Consider the following 16,330-nt stretch of genomic DNA (forward strand, 5'->3'; position numbering starts at 1 on the left):
TTAAGGGGAGACACCTACTCAGAGAGTCACTGTCAGCTTGGGAAGAGGAACTCAGGCCATCTCCAGAAACTCCAGGGAAGGAGCATACCAAGCAGAGATCATGGGGCAGGGCAAGGGGAGTGCAAAGGCCCTGAGGTGGAAGTGTGTCTGTTGTGTTTCAGGAACAGTGTCCATGTGACCAGAGCAGAATGAGTGAGAGGGGGAGTGGGAGTTGCTGAGGGCAGAGAGGGGTCAGCCCAGATGGTGTGGGGCCCTGTGGACCGGGGAGGACTCTGACCCTGAGCTGAGGAGAGTGGTGATGGCTCTCACCCTCCGGCTGGGTTTGGGGGTGAGGGCAGGAGGAGGCCACTGTGGGGATACCTAGGCACTGTGGTTGGAGGTGGGGTGGAAGTGGCTGGTGGCGGTTGGAGTCCCCATTGATTTTGTGACATGGAGTTTTTGCCCCATATTGTCACTCCTTCCACTTCCTGAAGACCTGATGTTTTTGCTCCCAGGCTGAAGGGCAGAATGTTGCCACGTGTGGCTCCTACACTGAGCCTGATCATTCCAGCCATGTTCAGGGACTGATTCGGCTCTCAAGCCCCTGCCAGACACCAAGCAGAAAAGGCCCCACAGAGGCCCCCCTGAGGGTATCTGGTGAGCAGCATTTCCCAGGCTCTGGCCTCTGACTGCCTGTGTCCAGGTCACAACTCCACCACTAGCCAGCTGCGTGGTCTCCACCAGGCTCCTTAGTTTCTCTGAGGCTCAGTTTCCTCATCTGTAAAATGGAGGTGAAGGTAGACTCTGTGGTCCAAGCTGCGAGGATACACCCACACCATGGGTTTGAAGCAGCCAGCACAGGGCCTGAGACATGGCTGGTCCAAATACACCTGCAGCTGCTAGGTTCGGTTTTCATGTGTTACGTATTTTTCATGACTACCATTGTCATCGAAAGTACAGGTTGGTGGTTAAACAGAACGCCTCTTGAGCCAGACTGCCTGGCTTTGTATCCTGGTGCTGTCCTCAACCAGTTGTGTAATTTGGGGCGTTATTTAAAAAATCTCTCTGGGCCTCAGTTTCCCTACTTGGAACATAGGGAGAGTGGTACTTCCTGCCTCGTGGGATTGCTGGGCAACCAAATGAAGTGATGCCTCCAAGATGCTTGGAGCAGGGCCTGGCTGTGTGCATGGGCTCAGTGCCGGCTGCTGCCCTTCCTGCCACCTGCTCCGCCAGTGCTCTTCCTCCCAAAGGCAAAGGCAGGACTCCCCTGGTGATCTGGTGGTTAAGAGTCCACCTGCCAATGCAGGGGACAAGGGTTCTGTCCCTGGTCTGGAAGGATTCCACGTGCTGTGGGGCAACTCAGCTCATGCTCCGCAGCTACTGAGCCCCCACGCTAGAGCCTGTGAGCCTCAAGCACTGAAAACCGAGCACTCTAGAGCCCATGCTCTACAAAAAGAGAAGCCACCGCAACTGGAGAGTAGCCCACACTCACCGAAATTAGAGAAAACCTATGGCAACAAAGACCCAGTGAAGCCAAAAAAATAATAATAAGGCAGGGGCACAGCTCCCTTTGTGCCTGTTGCCCGTCTGGGGCCACCCATCAGCCTCCCCAGGGATGAACAGACCAGAGCATGGCGCACTCCCAGGCAGCTGTGCAGTTTCTTCATTCAGCCTACAGTTTTTCTGCTTTCACTCCAACAAAAGCTTAACTGTTCCCCCTGAGACAGCACAGGTAACTGCCCAGCCTCTCTGGGGGAAGGTGGGGTGAGAGTATAGAGCAGAATGTCCCCTCTGCAGCCCTGGCTGAGCCCGGAGCCTGGGCATTTAGCCCCTGGACACACCACATCCCTGTGTATCTGCAGCTCCAAGAGCACATTCCATTGCCCAGGCCTACCCTGAGCACTTTGTGCAGATGTGATCTCGTGAGGCAAGTGTGTCGTTGCCTCAATTCTCAGAGGAGGAAACTGAGGCTCGTCGAGGGGAAGGGGCTCCAGCAAAGATCACAGCATGTCAGTTGGTGCTGGGCTTGGACCCCAGGTCAAGTAAGCAGCATGGTCCATGTTCTCAGCATGGTTCTCAGGCAGTGCTGCTGCCTCGTTTTTCAAGCTGAGGCTCGGGGAGGGCACCTGGCCTTGCAGGTGCTTCAGAGAAAAGGTGTATTCACTCTGTTGATTGGTGGCCTAAGAACTCTACCCTGTACTTGGCACCTGGCGCAGCTCATGGTCCAAGGGGGAGTGAGAAGGGGCGCCCGTCTGAGCAGGCCGGGTCGAGATGCACAACATATTCAGAATAGTTCTTTGTGGCCCTGCTGTGTGTGGGGGGCACCCGTTCATGCCTGAGGCTGGTAGAGGTTGAAAGCAGGGACAGTCGTGGGAATGCCTTCTGGCTCTAAGCAACAAGTCCCAGCTCAATTGGAGGAAGTCTGTTACCTCTGAGAACATGAAGTCCCACGCTAGGGAGGGCCCCATGATTGGGGAATTTACTGACTCAAGGACTCAGGTTCTTTCCCTTTCTTTGTTCTGTCTCCATCGGCCTGCAGACTGCCTCCCCTCACAGTCTCAAAGTGACTGTCCACTGTGTCAAGTGGAAGAAGAGGTGACGTTTACTACAAGTGGTCTTTGTTTGTTAGTTTTCCAGTGAAGAGACCTTCCCCAGAAGTCAACTAGCAGACCGTCCGTCCACACACGCACCTGATGCTTCACTGTCCAAAACAGATCACAGACCTACCCCTGACCCGTCCCAGACAGGTGGCATCCAGCATTCGGGAGTGTGCCCTGGGCCGGGTGCCAGGTCACCTTCCTCAAGGATGAGTAAAACCAGCCTTCATTACAAGGTGACGGGGAATAGGGTGACACCCAGTGCCTGCCACAGGCTGAGGGAGCAAGCCCCTCCCAAATGGGGCAGTGGATGGAGCCAGCTGGCAGACACAGAGAAAGGGGTGTTCTTTTTCCCTTCCTTTGATTATTATTATTCATCTTGGCCATGCTGGGTCTTTGTTGCAGCACACAGGCTTTCTCTAGTTGTGGCATGGGGCAGGGGCTCTCTAGTTGCAGCATGTGGGCTTCTCGTTGAAGAGCATGGGCTTAGTTGCCCTGTGGCAACTAACCCCAACCAGGGTTTGATCCCCAACCGGGGATCAAACCTGCGTCCCCTGCACTGGGGGGCAGATTCTTAACCACTGGACCCAGTCTTCCTTTTGTTTCTTTATCATCTCTTGTTTGTTTTTTCCAGCTCATAAAAGCTGAACATGCCTGATGACAGGATAGAGAAATATGTACTGTAGAAATATAAAAGTTAGGGTAAAACCAGTTAGGATATATCCATAGAGTGGACCACCTGCAGCCATTGAAGGGAGAGGGTTTTGTGTGGACTGACATGGAGAGAGCTCCAGGGCATCGTGTTAAGGTCAAAGCCAGGTGCCGAGCAAGCTCATGATAGGCTGCCATTTATGTTAAAAAGGAAAATTGGGAGGCTACACACACTGGGCTCTGTGTTGAAGAAGAAGAAAGGGGAAAAGTCAAGGTTGCCTCAGAGAAGGAGACTGGGCTGTCAGCACTTTGATTTCTGCCCTGTGCTGTGTATGTGGTTTCATCTCCCCTGTCATTACTGCCTCCAGAGATAATCAGTGTGCACTCCTCCAGAGAGCTTTCTCCAGATCTGTACCAGCCCAGATCTATCACACATATTTTGACAGTTACCCAAAACAGGAAAAGCACTTTACATTACACCCCAGTGTGGACATCCTCAGTAAAGTTTCACAAAACCACTTACCTTATTTCATATGAGGTACACTGAGGTTTTTTATTCCAGTCTGTTTCTCCCCACCCCCTACCCCAAATAACAGTCAAGATATAGTAAATTGATTTCATGGCCCACAGTTGGGGAAAAAACTACACATTTCCTTTTCATAAAAATAAAGACACCCCCCCCCCAAAAAAAAAGCCCAGTAACATTTGACAACACATATACATTTAAAAAAAGAAAAAGCACACTTTGCATGATGCCTTGTTTCCACTTCCTGTAGCTCAGGCATCTGTCTTCATCCATAAACAGAAGTTGACCTCATTCTTCACACTAGCTGCATAGTTTTTGATCATATGGATATGCTTGGACTGATCTAAGAACTCAGGCCATGTCCAGCTTTTTCCTGTTTACACACAGCATTGCAGTGACCATCCTTGTATGTGCCTGCCTGTCCTTGCGCAGGCTTTTCTCTGGCGTGGATTTCTGGGAGATCAGAGGCTAGACTGACACTACTCACATCTTTCAGTTCAGCTCAGACACTGTCTCCTCCTTGGGGAAGCCCTTGTGACCTCCCCAGATAAAGTCCAATCCTGATGTTACATGCTCCGTGACTCCCTGAACAACCCCTCACCAGTGCACAACCTTGGACCTGTTGACAGATGTTGCTAAATTATAGAAAGTCTTTATAAGTCAGTCAGAGCTTGCATTTGAAAATCCATTCTGACAGTCCGCCTTAGGATTGGGATGTTTCAGTATCACATTTAATGACGTTACTGATAATAATTAGATTTGCATTTGCCGTTTTGCGCTTTGTTTTCTGTGTTCACTGTCTTTCTCCTTTGTCCTTCCTTTACTTTTGCCTTTTGTGTTAAATTAGTTTTAGTACACCATTTGGATTCCTCTTAACTTTAATTATAGTATGCATCTTATCAATGTATTTCAGATTAGTGCTGACTGAATACCAACAAAATATAGAAACTTTCCTCCAATAAAACCCCATTCCTTTCCCTCTCCTTCGTGCTATTACTATCATACATTCTACATCCATATATGTTATAAACCAAACAATATAGTGTTATTATTGCCTTGTACAGTCTTACATGTAACTTTAGAAGTTAGAGAAGAAATAAGAAAACCTAAATATTCTACGCTCCTGCTCAGCTGTGTCCAGCTCTTTGTGACCCTATGTCTATAGCCCACCAGGCTCCTCTGTCCATGGGATTTTCCATGCAAGAGTACTGGAGTGAGTTGTCATTTCCTTCTCCAAAATATTCTATGAAGTCTTTTATTTTAACCCATTCTTACCATCTTGGACCCTTCACTTCTCCATGTGAATTCAGGTCATCACCTTCAGTCATTTCCTTTCAGCCCAAGGAATTTTTACTTATTAGGCAGATGTGCTAGCAATGAATTCTCTGAGTCTGTTTATCTGGGGACATCTTTATTTTGTCTTCATCTATGAAGGATAGTTTTGCTGGATATAGAAGTCTTGGTTGATGGTTTTTTCTCTCAGCACCTTGAAAATACCATCCCATTCTTGGTAACCCACTCCAGTATCCTTGCCTGGAAAATCTCATGAACACAGGAGCCTGGTGGGCTGCAGCCCATGGGGTCACAAAGAGTGGGGCACGACTGAGCAAATAACACACACTGCCATTGATTCAAATGATAGGTCAGCAGTTGATTGTATTGATTCCCTGTGTATATGATGAATCTTTTTCTCTTGGTGCTTTCAGAGGTTTTATCTTAGTGCTTGACTTTCACTCGTTTTTCTGGATGAAGTCTTTGTGTTTATCCTGGTGGAGATTTGTTGAGTTTTTCAGATGTGTAGATGAATGTTTTTTTATCCAGTTTGAGAAGCTTTTAGCCATTATTCCTCCAAACCTTTCTTCTGACCCTTTTTCTCTTCTCCTTCTGGAACCCTCAGTGAAGTTCTACGGTGGCAGAACTTGCTTGTTCATTGAGCTGGGCAGGGGGATGGGAGGAGCCCCAGGCTAAAACATCAGATTCCCTCTGTTCTTACCCTGAAGTTCAGTTTTTCAAGAAAATAAACAATACTTGGATTGTTGCATGTCCTCGGTCAATTTCCAGAGTGCTGAAATGGTTGTTTTTGTTGATTTTGTGCTTGGTGGGGAGAGAATTTGCCAGTCTTCTCATTCATCCGTAGTCAGAAGTCCCACCCTTTAATTTTGCTGAATTGACCTTCAGTAAGCTTTTATTAACTTGCACTCCAAGGACATTAATTTTCCCATTAAAGACCTCTTACTTGAAGTGGAATTAGAATTTTATTTTAAAGTTTTAAAAGCTGATTTGCTTCAGTGGGGTCAGCAATTGGGTCCCCAAGAGTTGGGTCCTAATTAACCACATGAGGTTCATTGTAGCATTAACTCCACAGGAATCCAGCATTTGGAATATCGAGCTGTGGTTTTAGATTAGATCAACTGGAGTGGTGTCTGATGTGTATTAGTGCTCAAAAAATCTTTGAGTGAAGATACTATGTGGCAAGGCATAAGTTTAACAAAAATAAGTTACAGAACAATTTATTAGCATGGTCTCAGTTATATGAAAACATAATTCTCACACCCTTCAAAAAAAAGGCTCCTGTTTTCCAGTTGTATACACGTTTTTCTTTTTGTCTGTTTTTCTTTTTCTTTCTTCTTTTTTTTTTTCTTAAGCCATGCTGTGCTGCTTGTGGGATTTTAGTTCCCTGGCCAGGGATCGAACCTAGGCCCCCAGCAGTGAAAGTGAGTCCTCACCATGGACCACCAGGGAATTCCCAACATGTATGTTTTAACCATAGGAAAGGGTTAGGAAAGAAATACAGCAAACTGTAAACCGTGGTTACCTCCAGAGATGGGTCGGCGGGCCCCCCACCTCCAGCTGTGTAGGTTGTGCTCAGGATACAAGGAATCTCCAGGGGGGTGGGCAATCATCCGCCCACAGAGGGTGACTTTTTTAGATACCCATAGAGGTATCAACTGTGCTAGGAGGACATCGCTGGGAGGGGATGGGGGCTGTGAAGGGAGCATTACCTTTTCTCCACGTAGACATCTATGTATTAGAATTTTCGCGGCAGGATCTCTCCTGTGTGAATGAACTTCTTTATTGTTTGTTTCCCAAGAGTAAACTTAAACAGATAGACTTTTCGAAATGTGCGACAGAGTTATTTTACTTTTCGAATTTTTACATTGCAGCGATATGAGCTCAAGGGCCGGCTACCCCGCTCAGGTTCACAAGACAGCCAGCACCGAGACCCCGCGGCCCTCACAGCTGGCCCAGGCCAGCGCCTTCCAGCTCTCCACCTCTGTCCCCAAGTCCTTCTTCTCCAAGCAGCCCGTGCGCAGCAAGCACCCCACGGGGTGGAAGAGGACAGACGAGCCCCCTCCACGGCCACTCCCCTTCACTGACCCAAAGAAGTAAGTGCCTAGGTACCTGGTGAGGCACCCCCAGAGCCAAGCTTGGCATCTCGGGACAGGGGGGAGGGTGACCCCTCGCTCCCTCATCTGTCAGTCACCATGCCCGTCTACACACTGGGAATACAACCGCGCACAGGCCGACAGGGCCCCTGCCCTCCAGGGGGCCGTGCTGGTTGGGGAACGGACAGCAAATAGGGTGACTAAGAAAAGTGTGCGGAGTCAAATGGTGGCGAGCCTTGTGACACATCTGGATGAAGAACGTTCCAGGCAGAGGGAACAGCAACTGACAGACCCTGAGGCAGGAGCAGGCTTGGTCTGTGGGGGGAAGGCCAGTGTGGCTGGGACCATGTGAGCACGTGAGGTCAGAGAGGCAGTGAGCACAGATCGTGGAGGGTTCTGTGGGCCCCAGGTAAGGGCCTGGGCGTCTGCTGTAATTCAGGGGGAATCGAAGAAGGGTCTAGAACAGAGGGGGACAGACCTAAGTTGAGTATTCACAGGGCCTCTGTGGCTGCATGTGGAGCATGGTCTGCAAGGGATCAGGAGACAGGGGGCGCTGGTGTGATGGTCCAGGCAGGACACAAGAGGCCTGGGGTGGGATGGAGGCTGAGGAGGAAGAAGGAGGCAGCTTTGGGATAGATTCTCTGAAACGGGAGTCAGCAGGTTCCACTGGCAGATCAGATGTGGTGTGAGAGGAAGAGCAAGGTGGAAGGTGATACCAGGTCTTTCAGCCTGGAGGATGGGCAGACTCTTCTTGAGCTGAGATGGGGACTGAGTGGGGAGTGGGCTCAGGGCTGGAACTGTAGAGTGAACTGTAAACCGTGGTTCCCTCCGAGTAGGGAGCTCCAGAGCTCAGGCCTGGACGGGCTTACCCTTTTTTATTTTTCTGCTGCACTGGGTCTTGGTTGCTGCACGAGGGCTTTCTCCAGTTGCAGTGAGCAGGGGCTACTCTTGTTGTGGTGCATAGGCTTCTCATTTGGGTGGCCTCCCTTGTTGGAGCACAGGCTCTGTGCACGTGGGCTTCAGTAGTTGCAGCTTGCAGGCTCTATAGAGTACAGGCTCAGTAACCCTGAGTCATGTGGGAACTTCCCAGACCAGGGATCGAATCGGTATCCCCGTCATTGGCAGGCAGACTCTTAGCCACTGGGCCACCAGGGAAGCCCACAGACGGATTACTGTTGTGATGTGCAATAGACACGGAGGAGGCAGTTGGGTAAGGAGTCTGGAGCTCTGGGAAGAGGTCAGGGTGGAGAGAATGGGACTATTGTTAACATAAAGGCTGGAGAGGAGGGGGATGTAGGCCTCCACCTGAGATCCCTAAGTGTTCATACAAGGAGGAGGATCCAGTGAAGGGGGAGCCCAGACAAATGTGGGGTCTGAGAGCCCAGGGGTGACAACTGGGAGCAGTCAGGGAACTGAGAAGGGGGTTGAGCCTCCCAGAGGTGACTGGAGGTGCCAGAGAGAAGCCAGGGCAGAACAGGAGGCAGCTGGTTTGGGCCATTTTGCTCTGAAACCAAAAAGAAGAGAGGAGTGGTCAGTTAAAAACCAGTTCTTTGAATTTGGAGGTTTAATTTATCTTAATTTATCTGCACTGCTCAGCACATGGGATCTTAGTTCCCCAACCTGGGATCGAATCCATGCCCCCTGCATTGAAAGTGCGGAGTCTTAACCACTGGACTACCAGGGAAGTGCCGATTTTTGAAGTTAGAGTACAATGGTACTGAAAATTTATCCAGTACTCACCACATACCAGTTTTGGTGCTGAGCTCTAGTCCATGAATTGATTCACTGAATCCATCTCAACAACTCTTCCATGAGTTGTTCAGTCATTCATTTCCGACTCTGCAACCCCATGTACTGCAGCACGCCAGGCTTCACCATCTCGTGGAGTCTGCTCAAACTCAGGTGCATTGAGTCGGTGATGCCATCCAAACATCTCATCCTCTGTCACCTCCTCCTCATCCTGCCCTCAATCTTTCCGAGCATCAGGGTCTTTTCCAGTGAGTTGGCTATTCTCATCTGGCAGCCAGAGTATCAGAGTTTCAGCTTCAGCATCAGTCCTTCCAGTGAATATTCAGAGTTGATTTCCTTTAGGATTGACTGGTTTGATCTTGCAGTCCACGGGACCCTCAAGAGTCTTCTCCAGCACAACAGTTGGAAAGCATCATCACGTTCTTTGGCTCTCAGCCTTCTTTATGGTCCAACTCTCACGTCCGTACATGACTACTAGAAAAATCATTGCTAGTGATTTTTGACTAGACGGACCTTTGTTGGCAAAGTGATGTCTTTGCTATTTAATATGCTGTCTAGGTTTGTCATAGGTTTTCTTCCAAGGAGCCGGCATCTTTTAATTTCATGGCTGCAGCCACCATCCCCGGTGCTCCATGAAGCAGACCTGTCATTTGCTCAGCTTTACTGCTGAGGCCCAGAGGCTCATAGCTGGGAAGGGGTGGAGCTTGGGTCAGAACCCAGAAAGCCACGGCTCCTCTTCAGGTGGGGGGCCTGCCCTCCTCCGTTCTGTTCTCTGTAACATCCTCTCTCATGACCTGGAGGGGGCCATTCAGATGTGTGGTGACACAGAGCTCATAAAGAGAGGGCTGTCAGGAGACAGAAACAGGATCCCTGGAGAGGTGGGTGAGCGAGCAAGTGGAGAATCCAGTTCACGCTGCTTGCTGACAGCCAGGGGCCACTCTGCAAACTAGATTTTGATCCTCCCCTCCCCTGACTAAAACCTCCAGCGACTTGCCCCGCTCCCAGGACTAATGACAAAGGCGCTCCTTTCCTGAGCACATGTACCATACCAGGCACTAGCGCACCGTGCGCTTTGCCCAGACTCCCACCTGGACCCCGCACGGCGCGCCCGTCACCCCTCTGCCCTCATCTCCCACGCTGCCCCAGGCTTGCTCCACTCCACCCACCCGGCCTCTCCCGGCTCCTCGGTCTTGAGTCCCACCAAGTGCAGGCCGACCTCAGGGCCTCTGCAGTGGCTGTCACCAGTTCCCAGAATGCTCTTCCTCCACGTCTTGTGGCCGAGGTGGGATTCCGGAGCTTGGTCTGGTGCCACCTCCTCATTCGGGTCTCCCCAGCCTTCTGTCCCCTCTGCCGTCACTCCATCCCTGGTCTCTGTTCCATGGCCCATTCCTCCATGGAAAGCAGGTGACAATCTTGGTCACAGGACAGGTGTCAGCTGACACTGTGTGGGCACTCCCATCGGTGAATGGGATGTCTGAGCCTCACATCACACTCCATTCTCACTGTAACCCCATAAAATACGGTAAGGCCCTCATTTTTCAGGGTGCCAGAGGGTCCAGCCCTGCTGGCCCCACTCTGCTCCTCCATGGGAGCAGCCTCCCTGGCCTCCCCAGCACGTGTGCTGTCCCTTCTGCCTGGGTGCCCCCTGCCCCACCGGCTCCGTCCTGCCCACCTGGAGTTTGCTCGGGCTGCCATAACAAAGCACTGCAGACCGGGGGCTCAACAGCACAAGTGTCTTTACTTGGAGCTCTGGAGGCTGGAGGCTGGAGCCAAGGTGGAAGCAGGGTTGGTTCCCTCTGTGGGTGGAAAGGAAGTGTGTGTACCACACCTCTCTCCCAGCTTCTGATTGGCCAGCAATCTGTGGGGTTTCTTGGCATGTAGATACATCTGGGTATGTGTCTCTGTGTCCACATCTCCCATTTTTATAAGGACACCAGGGTCAATCTTAATTGGAGAAGGCAATGGCACCCCACTCCAGTACTCTTGTCTGGAAAATCCCATGGACAGAGGAGCCTGGTGGGCTGCAGTCCATGGGGTCACACAGAGTCGGGCACGACTGAGCGACTTAGCAGCAGCAGCAGTAGTTGCCTCATTTTACCTTGATTGGGCTTCCCTGGTGGCTCAGATGGTAGAGAATCTGCCTTCAATGAAGGAGACCTGGGTATGATCCCTGAGTCAGAAAGATCCCCTAGAGAAGGGAATGGCAACCCACTCCAGTATTCATGCTTGAAGAATCCCATGGACAGAGGAGCTGGCAGGCAACACAGTCCATGGAGTCACAAAAAGTCGGACATGACTGAGCGAGTAACACTTTGACTTTACCTTCATTATCCCTGCAAAGACACCATTTCCACATCAGGCCAAATTCTGATATTTGGGACTTCAACATATCATTTGGAGGAGACCCATAACGCCAGCCCTCAGGTCTCACACAGACCTGCCATCCTCAAAGAAACTCTTCCAAGCCCCACACCAGGTTCATCCGTCCCATGGACCCCACACTTCTTCCCCTGCTTGGCCTCTATCCAGAGCACATCACACAGTCATTTGCTAGAGATTCAGTTCTTCCCTGTCAACCAGTTGGACTAAAGGTACTGGGACAGCAGACCCACCTGAGCCCCATCCAGGACAAGGTATGTAGTAGGCGCTCAGGAAGTATACCTGGCAGACTTCCCTGGCGGTCCAGTGGTTAGGACTCCACGATTCCACTGCAGGGGCACAGGTTTGATCCCTGGTCAGGGAACTAAGATCCTACATGCCACCGTGGCGTGGCTGAGAAAATATATACCTGGAGAGGTGACAGCCAAAAACAAACAGCAGCCCCCCTTTTCCCACCATAAGATCCAAAGAAAGCTTTTTATGTATGTGCGTGCATGGCATAAAAATATGTAAACTAAATATATAAAATACCAGGGGACACAGAATAGTTTCGTGGTTTCTTATTAATTTGGTTACAGATAATTTTTAAAATCACGTGCTTTAAGTAACATGTTAACTTAGAATTAATGCTTTTGTCCACATACTTTTAAGAAAGCTGCTTTATCCAAAATCTCCCTGAGCATTTTGGAAATGTCTTTGTCATTGTTAGAGACACTTCTGAGTCACCTAACCTAGTTTTCCAGAAAACATTGTCTTTACTTCCAGCTAAAGTATTTGAGGCTAAACATGTTTTGTTTTTTTTTTAATCTGTGTATAATTCTGTTGCTGAAATTTTATCCCAAGGCATGAGAACTCATTTGCATAACTTATTTACCTGCTTTTACTGATACCTCCCCTGCCAAGTGGGCTCCCCCAGTGGTGCAGTGGTAAAGAATCTGCCAGTGTAAGAGATGCAGATTCAATCCCTGGGCCAGGTAGATCCCCTGGAGGAGGAAATGGCAACCCCCTCCAGTGTTCTTGCCTGGAGAATCCCCATGGACAGAGGAGCCTGGTGGGCTACAGTCCATGGGGTCAAAAAGAGTCGGACATGACTGCGCGACTAAGCACACACACACACACACACATGCCCCTGCCAAGTATTGTCATAAGCCCTTTACCTTTTTTAACTCATTTAACCTTCACTACGAACAGTGAGTTGTAGGACTTTGTATCCCATTTTCCAGGTAAGAAAAATTGAGGTACAGAATGATTAAGTCACTTGCCCAAATTCACTCTGTTAGTTAAGGTTAGTCACTGCAGGTATCATGGTTGTACAGAGGTCACCACATATTTCTTTTAATATTTATCTTTATGTACTTATTTGGCTACCCTGGGCCTTAATGGCAGCACGCAGAACCTTTGATTTTTATTGTGCATGCGGAATCTTTGGTTGCCACATGTGGGACCTTAGTTCCCTGACCAAGGATCGAACCCAGGCCTTCTGCATTGGGAACTCAGAGTCTTAGCCATTGGACCACCAGGGAAGTCCCATAGGTCACCCCTAATATGAGTGTGTCCCCAAAGGAGTAATCACCAAATCTGCCTCCTTTCTCACTGATTCTGGTCAGGGACCTCTGACCTATCCCCAGAGTGCTATAAATGGCTGCAGCCAGCACAGGGGTGCTGTCTTTCAGCCAGACTGTGTGGATGGGGCTTTACAGATCCCCCAGGTCCTCCCGGTGACCCTATTTCTAGAGGAGGAAACTGATGCACAGTTAAAAGTGCATAGCCTGGGTCACCCAACTGGAAGTGGCAGAGCTGGGATTCATACCTAGAAAGAGAACTGGCAGGGTATCTCATCATGGGAAAGACTCAGACAAGGCTCGCATCCGAGGCCGGACTCGCGCCTTCTGAGGACTGCTGACTTCTCGGAGGAAACAGTCGCCTATTTGGGGGCACACGCTCCATTGCACGAAAAGCGGAGTGAGCTGGGGAAGGGCAGAGGAGCTGTACTCTGAGGGGACCCAGGGCACTGAGGTGGAAGCCCCCCACCCCCCGCAACCAGCCCCTCTGCTGCAGGCCCCAGTCAGCCCTGCAGCTCTGCCTCAGGAGAGGGCCGAACAGCCCCATTTTGACTGCTTTGTCGCAGGACGCTGAACTCACCGGGCTGCCTTCTCCCCACCATGAGAGCAGCACAGCGTGGGGGTCGGGAAGGACTCCCTCATTGGCCGCTCACCCCTCCGTCACTCAGTTTTTCTCTCTTTAAACTGGCATGACATCCTCCCCACCTCCCAGCTGTGAGGACTTCCTGAGGTAACTCCCGGGAGGACCCCAGCACGAAGGTTGAGCTGCACAGGGCTGAGCAGGAGAGGGGGTGACCAGGGTGGCCAGGCTGGGGCCCCACAGAGCAGGAGACAGAACCCGCGGTCATCAGCGCCCCCTTCCTCAGCCATCCAGGGCACCTCCTCCCCGCCAGGCTGGTCTCAGCCCAACTGAAAGGCTGGCGTGTGGCGGCCCTGCTGGCCCTGGTCCCTGCAGACAAGGCCTGGTGAGCAGGAGGAGGAGGAGGAGGCAGGCGTGCCCTAGGGAATAGCCTGCTTATTGCTTACAGTGGAGCAGTGGTTGTGGCGGGTGATCCCCCAGGTCACATCTCAGGACCCAGGCTCCAAATGTCTTCATCCATAAGAAGGGCAGTCTTGGGACTTCCCTGGTGGTCCATTGGTGAGGACTCCCACTTCAACTGCAGGGGGCATGGGTTCAATCCCTCTTCTGGGAACTAAGATCCCATATACTGCATGGCGTCACCAAAAAGGGGGGGAAAAAATGAGCAGGCTGGGGCCTGAGAGAGAGCGCGTGCTCAGGGGGCGAGCTTTGCTGCAGCTGCCGTTACTGCCACCGCAGTCAGGGGCAGTCCCCTGAGTCAAGCCCAGGACCCGACTCTGCGGTCACTGTGTCAGAAGCTCTCAGGGTATCAGTGCTCTTGCCGGTAAAGCGAGGCGATGGAAGTGATGGCCATAGGGAAGGAACATAGCCCCGTGAGACACCCCAGCCCCAGAGTGGGGGCACAACCCCCCAGAGCCTCTGTCACTGCGCCCAGGCACACTGAGCACTGCATTCGTTCATCAAGAGCGAATCTCAGGCGGCTCAGAGCACGGGGCAGATGTGGCTTCCGCGCATCCTCCACTCACCGTGTCTCGGTCCCCAGCCTCTAAAGGGGAGGACAGGGGTGTCTCCCTCCCCGAGGCGGCACAAGGAGTCAGCGAGGCCTCGGAAAGGGCCGCTCAGCATTGGCATTAGCATCTAGCAGTTTCCTCGAGTTTAGGGGCCCTGGGTTCAGCTCAGCACAGCCACGGAAGCAGCAGCATCCCCACCCCACGGCAGGGTCGACCCCCACCCCCACCCGCCTCTCCCAGCCAGCCTTCCAGGAAAATCGGCCTGCCGCCCAAAGCGCAGACTCGATGAGTGTCCTCGCCAGCAAGGCTGGCAGAACCCCCAGCTCAGGCAGGCCAACCGACAGTGGTGCTAATTAGCTTAATTAACCCAGCCCCAAGGGAGCTGCCCGGGTTGGAGGCCAGAGCTCCCAGTCATCTGGGATCAGGCCCAGCCAAGTCAGAGCCTTTGGTCGCCTTCCACTCCTGGCCCAGCCATCACGGGAAAAAGAAGTTGCTGTTGTCCCGCTCCTAACTACAGGGCCTTCTTTATCATTTTTCTGTCTCCCTCTTTCTTTTCTAACGTGAGTGGTTTAATTCCCCAGTGTGGCAAATGCAAGTTCAAACAACACGGGCAAATTAGGGACTCTGTCCAAGGCTGTCAGTCAGAACTTTGAGAGAGGGTACCTCCTCCTGGGTGTTTTCTTCATTTGTGTGTTCGATGGTAAAACACGCAGAGGATAAAAACCAAACTAGTTCAAAAGGGTATGCCGTGAAAACCAGGCCTCACTCCCTTCCCTGGCCCCCAGCCATCTAGCTCCCCTCCCCAGAGCAACCATTGTTTCATTTCTTGTCCATCCTTACAGAAATGTTCTGAACACGACTGAGCACACGTGAGTGTGTGTGTTTCCTTCCCGCCCCCCGCTTTTTTTTATCCATGGGGTCACCTCCTGTCTGTGCTGCAGCCTCTTTGACTTGCTCTTTTCTCAGCTTGGCGACAGCTCCATATTAGACAGAACACAGAAGGTGATCTCATTCTTTTTAACAATCAGAGTCGAGTCCATTTTATCCTCAGAGGTCATTAGATTTAAACATTTATAAAGGCCAAAGATCTTGAGAAGGAGGAAAAAGATCAGAGGTGCACAAACCCAGTTTTTTGTTTTTTTTTTTTCTTTTAACCTGGAATGAATGCCATCTTAAATTATTGCTTAGAATTTTCAGTTTAGACAATACATTAGGAAATCCTCCCAGAAGAAAGAGAGTGTGGACAAAAATGATGAGTTTGACTCTCCAAACTGAATTTACTCCTTTTAGACATGTCATAGCTGCCCACTAACAGTGTCAGGCCATGTGGAACTTGCAGTGTATAGATAGATGTGGAGCTGAGGGTCGGAAAGAAGGTTCTAGCAGGATTTCTTCCAGGAAGCCAGCGCTCCGCTGGAGAATCAAGAGAGCCCCACTCAAGTCCTAGGGGTCCTGAGAGCTAGGAAGATAGTTTCAGCAAATGAACCCAAATAGAGCAAGTAAGGAATGCTTGTGTTCTCCTGGCTTGACTTTTTAAAGTATCTCTATCCTTTTATTTATTTATTTTTGTTGGCTGTGCTCGGTCTTCATTGCTGTGCACTGGCCTTCTCTAGTTGCAGCAAGAAGGGGCTACTCTCTACTTGCGGTGCGAGGGCTTCTCATTGTGGTGGCTTCTCTTACTGCAAGCATGGGCTCTGGGGTGCGTGGGCCTCAGCAATTGTGGTACACAGGCTTAGTTGCTCCGTGGCATGTGGGATCTTCCCAGACCAGGGAGAAAACCCATGTCCACAGCATTGGCAGACAGATTCTTAAACACTGGACCACCAGGGAGGTCCTCTATACTTTCTCCTGGTTTATGGAAATCATTTAAGCTTGCTGGGAGAGGAAGGGAGAGCAGAAGGGAGGTTGGAA

General features: G+C 50.9%; 1 protein-coding gene across 4 annotated transcripts in view; it reads left to right on the top strand.

Moving 5' to 3' along the window:
• Positions 1 to 16,330, top strand: part of SIPA1L3 (signal induced proliferation associated 1 like 3) — a 253,341-nt gene that overhangs the window by 217,528 nt on the left and 19,483 nt on the right. For all 4 annotated transcript variants that reach the window (XR_011561757.1, XM_070771991.1, XM_070771992.1 and 1 more), the window contains one exon: positions 6,918 to 7,139. Coding sequence is in view for 3 of the 4 variants with exons in the window: in XM_070771991.1 (XP_070628092.1) it covers positions 6,918 to 7,139 (222 nt within the window). In the remaining variant the exon portion in view is untranslated. The remainder of the gene's footprint in view (positions 1 to 6,917; positions 7,140 to 16,330) is intronic.

Source organism: Bos indicus, chromosome 18, assembly GCF_029378745.1.
Source record: "Bos indicus isolate NIAB-ARS_2022 breed Sahiwal x Tharparkar chromosome 18, NIAB-ARS_B.indTharparkar_mat_pri_1.0, whole genome shotgun sequence".
NCBI lineage: Eukaryota > Metazoa > Chordata > Mammalia > Artiodactyla > Bovidae > Bos > Bos indicus.